The following is a 9,906-nucleotide window of genomic DNA, read 5'->3' as shown; positions in this document are numbered from 1 at the left end:
TGGGTATCATCTATTATCAACGAAGCAAACTAGAGTCTATGGCATGTCAACCCATAGACGTACAGTATATACAGACACCACATTGACTGCTGCTGCCCATTAGAGCGGCGTGCCCACAGGGTGGTCACTTGGAGCAGGGCCACTCACTCCTACTACAGATGGAAGAAAAATAGAAGAAATTTGCTCAGTTTACGAGCTATTTTCACAGGGTTTGTCAAACGTCATACAGAGACAGACAATTGTTGCTATTATTATAGTCATATATTATTTTTATTATATCACTATCATCATTATAGACATAGGATCTGCTGTCTCTACCCTTTTTTGAACATCAGAGCGTCAGAACAGCTCGCAGGAACTTACAGGATCCATCACATTCTTTCCATATTTTGAGTGGCTCCCCTGACTCACACTTTGTTGCACACTGCAGGACACAGAGGAGAACTCTGTTCCTCGTGGCTGTCCTGCTCCTACACTCCCACCACCCCTGGTCAGCGTCACCATCTCTGAATAAAACAAGTTGATTGATTCCAAATATTCCAACTTAACAGGTTCTTTGAATTACCAGAGCGTTAAGTGGCAGAACTTTGAAATATTCAAGAAGATTAACAATCCCCCAAGAGAACTATTTACAAGCCTTTCATGAATTGTAGCCAAAACCTCTGAAAGAGAACTGTTTTGCACGGTTTCTTTCTTGTGCTGCCACTCTGGTATTTGAGTGAGGCAACTTTTGCAATGTGGTGCAGCCTAGTTCTGACGACAGACACCACTAGTTTAAGTAGGTTAGAATGGTGGTTGTCAATGCCAAATTGTGTGTATCCAGTATATTCCCTGAGCAAAAAAGCAGATCCTCTGTGCCAGTCTCCTCACGGACCACATGCATGACCACTGACACTTTAGGAGCTTGCCCTGAGTGGACCTGGCAAATCACCCGCTCAGCTGCTCTCACCACCTTCACTGTGCCTTCGGATGTAATCATCAGACCACCATTATTTTTAAACACAAGCAGGTGGTAGCTCTTATCATGTGAAGCGTGTACGCCGTCTGTCACCAGGCTGGCTCGGCACACATCAAAAGAGAGTCTTCTGCCGGACCACAAACCCTGCGATCTAGACCAGAGCATTGTCCACAAGACCACCAAAGCGCGTGGGAAGGTAGCTGTGGTCACACACGAGGGCTGCAAAGTTATCAAACGGGGAAGAGAGTTGGTCCGCAGTTTCGGAAGAGGACATCTCGACAGCAGACAGAGACGCTGCATCATCCTGTGCTGCCACATCCAGCCCGCTTGGTGAGACACCACACCACATCGGACCATCAGACGCCAGAAGATGCCCTGGTACTGGCCAGCAGAGGGATTGTTGTTCCAGCCCCCTTAAGGAAAAAAACAACACACACCCATGTACTGCATTACATCAAAGATCTTTTTTTTAATTGTTTTTTTAAAAAGCTGTGAATTGTGAACCCTACCTGATGCTCTGATTGAATTCAAGAGAAGCTCCAAGTGATCTTGGCTGAACCGGTAGGTGCAGACATACCGCTGGACTTGGAGCAGCTCAGGAATCATCAGCATCAGGGTGTCAGTGTTGATCACCAACCCGATGACAGACAGGTACCTTCAAAAGAAAAAGATTTCCCCGATTACATTAAAACAAAAGTGACCTTGAGGAAGCACCTAGGAATTTTGTTTATTAAAATAGGTAAATTGTGTGAAACAGCAATGGGTGACAGGGAAAGCCACAGTCATAGATCTTTTGCTTAGGTGGCATCCATTGTGGGTAAACTGTACGGCCAATTTACCAGGAAGAAAATTACCGTATGCTTCGTAGGTTGGCAAAGCGCATTTTCTTTTAGGATGCTGAACCATCTTTAGGAACATTACTGAACCGGAACAGGGACCGCTTGAAACAAGAACGTGCAATACATGACACCTGTGTGGCTTTAACGCTGTATCATACGTAACATTGACACCTGTAGGACCTGAAAAACCCTAAACAATTCAAAAAGAAAAAAAGACAGCAAATAAACAAGACGCATCATATCACATACACATACTGTATACATCATAGAAACTCCTTTTCCTCACACATAAAGCCCTTCATGCCATGTCCGACCTTCTCCATCTCCATTCATCATCCCGGACCCTGCGTTCCTCTGATTCTGCTCTGCTCTCCATCTCCTGTGCTGGTGCCCTCATGGCTCTTCTTTGCCAGGAGGTCTACCCGAAGATCTGAAATTCAGTAAGAATTATCTTATTAGAAATCCTTTTCCACATATATAATACAATGGCTTTTCAAAAATCAGACATGCTGCCATAATCTGGACTAATTTTTAATTATTTTTTTTCTTTTTAATGTTTTCTTAAATGCTGTCAACCTGCCAGGGACTGCAGATGAAAATGAGCCTAAATCTGGCACATTTACATGTGTGACTTTGTTACTCGTTAATCTGCATTGTCCCAATTTAAATTAAGAAATCAAATCAAATCATTAAAATCACCTTAATTAAGACAGAGAGTTTAACAGACTATAAGCATAAAGTACCCGTATAAAGTATCTAAATTTGTATTTCCATTTTACCTGAGCATTTGAGCCTGTCTTTCAGTTCTTCATTTACGAGGTTTTTCTCCTTCAGATACTCGAGAAGAGCGTGCACATTTTTCCTCGCCCTTCGCTCCCGGATCATGCTGTTCCTCTTCTCGCGCTCCAGAGTCTCCACTCTGGCCAGAGCTTCACCAAGTCTGGCCTTTAGAACAGCGGGTGACGCGGGCAAAGCATAATTGTGGTCCTAGTGGAAAGAGGGATGAAAATATATAATGATGTTTATAACTCCTCACTCACTGATGTAGCTGACTCTTCATTTTCTTCCCTCAATCCCACTGTTTGCACCCTGGATACGAGCGCCTTATTGACGGGGACATAACATACTATAGTTTGTTTTAATGTGTACTCGTGTGTATTTCAGTGTGTCTAAAATGAGTGGCAGAGAGCAAATGCGATACAGGTTTTATTACGACCTGGGCATTGATGCTCTCATGTGTTAAAAAATATTATAGAATAAAAAATATTTAATGCAAATACTCACAACATTAGAATGCGGTTCAGCTTCAGGGAGACACTGAGGCAACCCCGCTGGAGGGCTTTCTTCTGCTTTCCTTACAGCTTTTGTTGTCCTTGATGGCACTTGCTAAAATATAACAAAACATAATACAACATTTTTTTAAAGTTTTTGGCATCGGAAAGTGTAGAGTACTTTATTCCTGAACATGCAGACAGGAAAAAAAAGTAGAGCTGTAGCTATACGCTTTCATTTTCTGAAAGATTTTAAAGATACAGTGGGATTTCGGTGACATCTTGAGTTCGATTGACTGGGATTGAATTAATAAAAACTGAAAGAATCAATTACACAATATATGGCTCTGACTGGACAGCAGAGATAGTAACAAGTCACAGAAGTCACTTTTTGCAAGTCTGAGTCAAGTCTCAGGTCTCTGAGGGAAGCAGCAAGTCCTAATCAAGTCTCTTATGGTGTTAATAAATAATAAAATAGAGTTGTACAACCGTATAGTATAATTGAACAAACGACACCTTATAATCTAGTGTAAAAAAGACAGTCTGCTGCTCCCATTAGAGGTGCACTGATCTGATACCTGGATCGGATATCGGCTCCGATATTGAGTATTAAGCTGGATCGGATATCGGCTCCGATATTGAGTATTAAGCTGGATCGGATATCGGATGAATGAGGCTGATCCAGCGCTCCGATCCAATTATTTCTTTTCTATTAATATCACACAAAGCAATACAGTTACAGGGATCTAGTCACTTCAAGTCTATGTTTGCAACACCAGTTAGGGTTTTATATCACATTTTAAAATATCTGTTTGCAGTGTTATTTATTTCTTTTTGCTTCTAATGTACACTTTAATTGTTAATAAATAATATTAAGTACATTTATATCTGTGTGAATTTGTTACCTTTTTTAACAAGGCTAAATGTTGAAAAGAATGATTTTCTGCTCCTGATGTTAATGCTCCAAAAGGTACATAGATAAAGAGATTGTGCACAAGTCTCAAATCCCCATCTCTGCTGGACAGACAGCTAGAAATGCTCCACGGCGACACTAGCGGCAGGTTGACCTAATAGTGCTTCCTGCAGAGCGAACGCGGAGGAAATGGGCAGCGAGCAGAGTTCCAGGGGGATTTGAATGGGACTTAATGTATCGATACTTGCGGGCAAAAAAACTATACTTTATGTGGAAACAAAATATCAATTTATAACGCAGAATCAATACAATCCTACAGCCCTAAAAAAAAAAAAAAGGTTCAAAATGTGTGGCATTAAGTAGCTATCAAATGCTTACATGCACATATGAATCGTAAAAATTAATTAAATATTTCACATACTATGTTTTAATGTGTACTCGTGTGTATTTCAGTGTGTCTAAAATGAGTGGCAATGTGATACAGGTTTTAATATGACCTGGGCTTTCTATGCGCTCATGTGTTAAAAAATATTACATGCAAATACTCACAACATTAGTTTGATGTTCAGCTTCAGGGAGACACTGAGGCAAGTCCGCTGGAGGGCTTTCTTCTGCTCTCCTTACAGCCTTTGTTGTCCTTGATGGCACTTGCTAAAATATCACAAAACATAACACAACATTTTTAAAAAGTTTTTGGCATCGGAAAGTGTAGTGTACTTGCATGCAGACAGGAAAAAAAGGTTAAAAAGGTGTGGCATTAAGTAGCTATCAAATGCATGCATGGACATATGAATCATAGAAATGAATGAATTGTTTCACATACCTTTCGTGAACGAACTGGAAAGTTAAAGACAGATGGTTTGACTCCATGTCTCAGCCTGACGGTTTGCCCTGTTCGGTCAAAGTCATCTGGCTTGAAGTGCTCACTGCATAGCAAGGACCTCTCGGCTGCCACAAAACGTTTCCGTCTCACTGCCAGCTCCCACTGTCTCTTCAGAGCCTTTTCTTTGGGAAACCTTAAACATGTGAAAAACGTAGCAAGAGATAAAGAACTGTCTACAACAAAAAAATGATTCCATCTATTATAGCTAATTATAATAGCTATATATTTATTAGCTCTATTGGCTGCGGTATTCTAATCACTGCAGTCTAGTGGAGCCTTTGTGTCCTATGGAAAATATGGTTAATACAAAAAGTTGACGTGAAAATTGCACATTAATTACCCCCTCACATGGTCATTTCCACTGGGGACCATGTTGAATATTTTGATACATGAGTTGCTGAAACGAGACAACCATTGACCTTTTCAATAGTCGTGAACGGTAAGCATTGCACGCCAATAAACGTTTTCTGCTGCTCTTAGCGGATCGTTTTTGTAGCCTATACAATGTTGTGGCATAGACAATATATCACGTGTTTACAGACAAGTGTCATTTTTTTTAAAAATACCATTATTTGGTTTCCTTGGTGTTTTGGTTTACCTACTCAGAGCAGATTTCTTTCCCAAACTTTATTTCATATCACAATTTCCTGTACATTTTAAGTTGAAATACACGTCAATTTACAAAAACGCATTAGAGGAAACATTTGCTTGCATTTGAAACAGTACAAGCTTACAACACATTAGCAAGATCACATAAATTTAAATAATCACAGGTGCTGACATTTCAACAAAGGTGTTTTAAGCATACCTTTAGGGATGTTATTGAGTTTTAAATGTTTTTATTTTTTTTTTTTACAGACCATCCATATAAATCATCACTTGAAATTTGATAAACAAAGAATTGTTAATCCCAATATTTAACCATCTTTCCAGAACTGTTTTGTGTTCTGTCATAATTGAACCTTTTCCTTAGAGTTTCAGCAGCAGGATAAATATTGTTTATTCATTTGAACTGAATTTATTTTACCTTGGGTGAATTAGGCCATTTTTTAGTACCTACAATACTCTGAGCAGATGCTAGCAAGCAGGTCAGGATCTGTGGGTCGGCAGAGTTTCATTTCACTACGACAACAAAAGCACTTTTAATGACCATCTTTTCTGTAGCACGTGAAGGCAGAACACGTCTGTTGTCTTTTAAACTGGTTAAATCATGGAAACTAGGACCCAGACTCGAAGCTGAGGGGGGTCTGAAGAAGAAGAAGAAGAATTTCCTTTATTAGTCCCGCGAATGGGGAAATTCAATTCTCTCTATTATTTTTCATTTTACACACACACACACACACACACACACACACACACACACACACACACACACACACACACACACACACACACACACACACACACACACACACACACACACACACACACACACACACACACACACACACACACACACACACACACACACACACACACACACACACACACACACACACACAAACGCACACACAAAAATAACACTCAGTAATACACACACTCATGCACAGACAGGACCTATATACATGCAACCAATGGAGAGATGTCAGAGCGGGGGGGCTGCCTGTGACCGGCGCCCCGAGCAGTTGGGGGTTTGGTGCCTTGCTCAACAGCATCTCGGCAGTGCCCAGGAGATGAACTGGCACCTCTCCAGCCACCAGTCCATACTCAGTTCATGGTCCACACAAGGACTCGAACCAGCAACCCTCCGGTTTCCAGCCCAGTTACCTATGGACCTACTACCGCCTTACCGCTACTGTTGGTCCTGTCAGGGTTTAGTTCACTTTATAACAACCTGCTCACCCTGTAGATCATCCTTTACTTCCGTCTTACCTGTGAAAAGTGATCCCGCGAGATCTGGTTTCCATGCTCCTCTCATTAGAGCACCCATACGCGGCACAGAAGTCCGGCATCCTTTCACTCACGAACCTGCCGTCGGAAGCTCGTCTGCTGGGAACATTAAGTAGAGTTTGTATATTTGGGTAAAGGGAGTGTGTCAGCAGCCGGACGCCGCTCGCTGACGCAACTTCCGGTCTTTTCGTGGTGCTTTTACTGGGTGATCACCACCGAAGTGCGAGTAGTATTAATTTACACACTTCTAACAATCTTCAAGTGAAGTTTCATATCTGAACATTTCCATGTCATATTAGTAAAATAAAGTGAGCTTGGTGAAAGAAAACAGCAAGAACGTTTGGGCGACGCGGTTTTACATTAAAAATGTAAATTGAGAAGACTTTACGGTATATATTGGAGCTTTTAAAGCCTGTTATTTTAGTGTGAAGGATTGCAGGACGTTTCTGGATGTTTCGACAGCATTGGTGTTATTGTGGTCGACCAGCAGCTCCCAGTGTTTACGGCGAGGAGACCGGGGCGACTAGGGCGTAGGGAGTAGCACACGGCTAATTCACCTGTGTTAGCGTCCTTTTGACGACTCTTGTAAACACAAAGCTAAATAGGGCCGTTAAAACGATATGTGGTTACAAATATAAGAGGTTAGACGTTAGTTTAACACCATTAAATGAACTCTAAACATTACACCATAATTTATATCCGAAGGTTAAACAGAAAGTTTGATAGAATTTAGCCCAAAAACTGTCCGTCTGGTGACCGTTATTAAAACCAGCATTTTAAAAAAGATATCCAAGCACCCTGTATCATAGCTACATATGTGGCGTTTTTGACAAAGTAACACGTTTGTATATCGTTCCTAAATTCAGCGAATTATATTACTTAGAGCTTGAGGAGTACCTCTTTCCTTCGTAGGTTGATGCACCGCTGCCTCTGCTAGCCCTGTTCTAAGATGGCGGCGCTTTGTCATGATTGGACCACAGTGTGAATGCACGGTCTGCGGTGCGCATGTGCAGACGGACGCCCCGCTTTGAACCCTACGGCTCGGCACTTGGACAAATCTGGCCGACCTGAGGCGAACCGTCCGCTAGTGTGCAGGTACACAGTGTATGTGAGACATTGATGACTGTACCTTTTGTAAAACACAAACAAAAAAAAGATGGAGAAAGTATCATCCATTTATTTTACAAGTGGCCATTTTGTGTCACCTTTTGGAAAGATTAGGGAAATAATCTTTTTGATCAAACTACAGTTAGGTATCACTTATTACAATAATACATTTAACATAATTAATCTCTGCATATTACTGGGTAAATTCCAGGCATGAAGTCGTAATGTCCAAGGCAACCCAATTGTGTTTAACTGGATTCAAAATGTATTTTGAGTCTGTCATATGTTGAATCCTACAAAAAATGTTTATCTTCTATTGAATTTTATTCAGATTACAGTCAGTGGGGCGGTCGGTGGCAGAGCAGTTAGAGCACTTGCCCCATGTAAAGTGGTTGAAGGTCCTACCCCCCTCTTTCTCACCCCATTTCCTGTCCGTCCTATCTAATAAAAAAACTGCCCAAAAAATAATCTTTGAAAAAAAAAATTACATTCAGTGAATTTGTCTGGAATTATAACTTGCCCTACATACTGTATATTTCTATTTATTTATTTATTTATTTATATTTCCTTTTTATAATTGATTTCTTTTATTAGACCTATTCATTTATTGACTTATTTTGCCACTTCTATTTCCTTATATTATTATATTATTTTTCTACTATATATTATTTATTTAAATGTTTTGACAATATTTGTCCTCGTATCATTTCCATGTGTGCATTTGTCATGTCTTGGAATGTCTAACGCTTTGTTTTTTTGTTCCTTTTTCAATTATTCATACTATTTAATGATAAATAAAGTTTTTTTTTAAAAAGCGTATGTGAGAAATGCAGACTTAATGACAGACACTCGCCTAATTTTGAACCAATTTGAATTAAATGTGATGTGGTTTGATTTTCACATTTATTTAGACTCATTTCAACCATGTATTAATTCCCATTAAAATCAACAACAAAATATTTCTACCCTTTTATTTCGCTTAATTTTGAACCAATTTTAAATTTGATTTGGTTTTACTTTCTTTGTACAAATATCTAAAAACATACTTAAGTAAATATTTACGATTCAAGAAGAGATCTAATCATCATTTAACCTAATCATTTAAATCATATGTGCAGGTTTAGTATGTATTTTAAAGTTCAATTTGAAAATACCTCCACAACCTTGTACTGATTTTTATGACTTGTGAAACAACTTTTACAGATGTTATATGACAAAGATGTTCTGTCACTTTTCCCTTTAATTTAATGTAATCTTTCCTCAAACAACAGTTGGTTTGCAGCCCAATAGAAAGAAAATACTTGCTATTTGCATAATCATTAAAAATGTGTACAGTGCTTGTATTGATCCTCAGTGAGTAGTTAGAAATGATAACAGCATACAATTTAATAAAATTTATTTATAAGAACAACTCAATCAACATTTCTGTAAATGTAGCCAATTGGCTAATTTTACAATGCAATCATTTGGCAAGATATTTTGTAACCAAGGAGGAACAAAGGAACACAGAAGTTATACTGGTCCTCAGTGAGTATCCATAAATGTTGACATCACTGCTAAAAGAAAACAACTGTATAAGAAAGTAATAAAGATATGATAGTTTTCCATGTAGCCTAGAAGTCATAAAAATGTTTACAACATGGCAAAATAAACTTTTAACATTTGTATTTTCACATTGCAAAACAAACTTGCATTTTCATAACAAAGTAATAAAGAGATGATTAGTCCTAAATGAGTAGTTATAAATGTTAACATTGCAAAAAAACAACTTTTATTTTCATAACGAAGTAATAAAGAGATTATTGGTCCTAAATGGGTAGTTATAAATGTTAACATTTCAAAAAAACAACTTTTATTTTCATAACGAAGTAATAAAGAGATTATTGGTCCTAAATGAGTAGTTATAAATGTTAACATTGCAAAAAAACAACTTTTATTTTCATAACAAAGTAATAAAGAGATTATTGGTCCGATATGAGTCGTTTTAAATGTTAACATTGCAAAAAAACCTGTTAACAATTGTACTTGCATAAAGTAATAAAGCC

The 9,906-nt window shown here is 38.8% G+C and overlaps 1 protein-coding gene across 4 annotated transcripts; it reads right to left on the bottom strand.

Moving 5' to 3' along the window:
• Window positions 1–304: 304 nt before the first annotated feature.
• On the bottom strand, window positions 305–7,683 carry LOC310952983 (THAP domain-containing protein 6-like). 4 transcript variants are annotated; one of them, XM_083921870.1, is made up of 9 exons: window positions 7,652–7,683; window positions 6,737–6,850; window positions 4,805–4,997; window positions 4,531–4,632; window positions 3,082–3,183; window positions 2,577–2,784; window positions 1,813–2,227; window positions 1,468–1,613; window positions 305–1,371 (listed from the first exon to the last, which is right to left on the bottom strand). In XM_083921870.1, exons 2-7 carry the CDS (start codon window positions 6,814–6,816, stop codon window positions 2,130–2,132), a joined length of 783 nt encoding a protein of 260 aa, XP_083777996.1. In that variant the 5' UTR covers window positions 6,817–6,850; window positions 7,652–7,683; the 3' UTR covers window positions 305–1,371; window positions 1,468–1,613; window positions 1,813–2,129. The 4 variants fall into 4 exon arrangements, with proteins under 4 accessions (XP_083777996.1, XP_083777997.1, XP_083777994.1 ...); XM_083921871.1 differs by having other exon boundaries at window positions 2,084–2,227; XM_083921868.1 differs by having other exon boundaries at window positions 1,468–2,227.
• Window positions 7,684–9,906: the final 2,223 nt, after the last annotated feature.

The sequence above is a fragment of the Echiichthys vipera genome (genome assembly GCF_963691815.1).
Source record: "Echiichthys vipera genome assembly, chromosome: 10".
Classification (NCBI taxonomy): domain Eukaryota; kingdom Metazoa; phylum Chordata; class Actinopteri; order Perciformes; family Trachinidae; genus Echiichthys; species Echiichthys vipera.
This window is presented reverse-complemented; position numbering and strand designations above follow the sequence as displayed.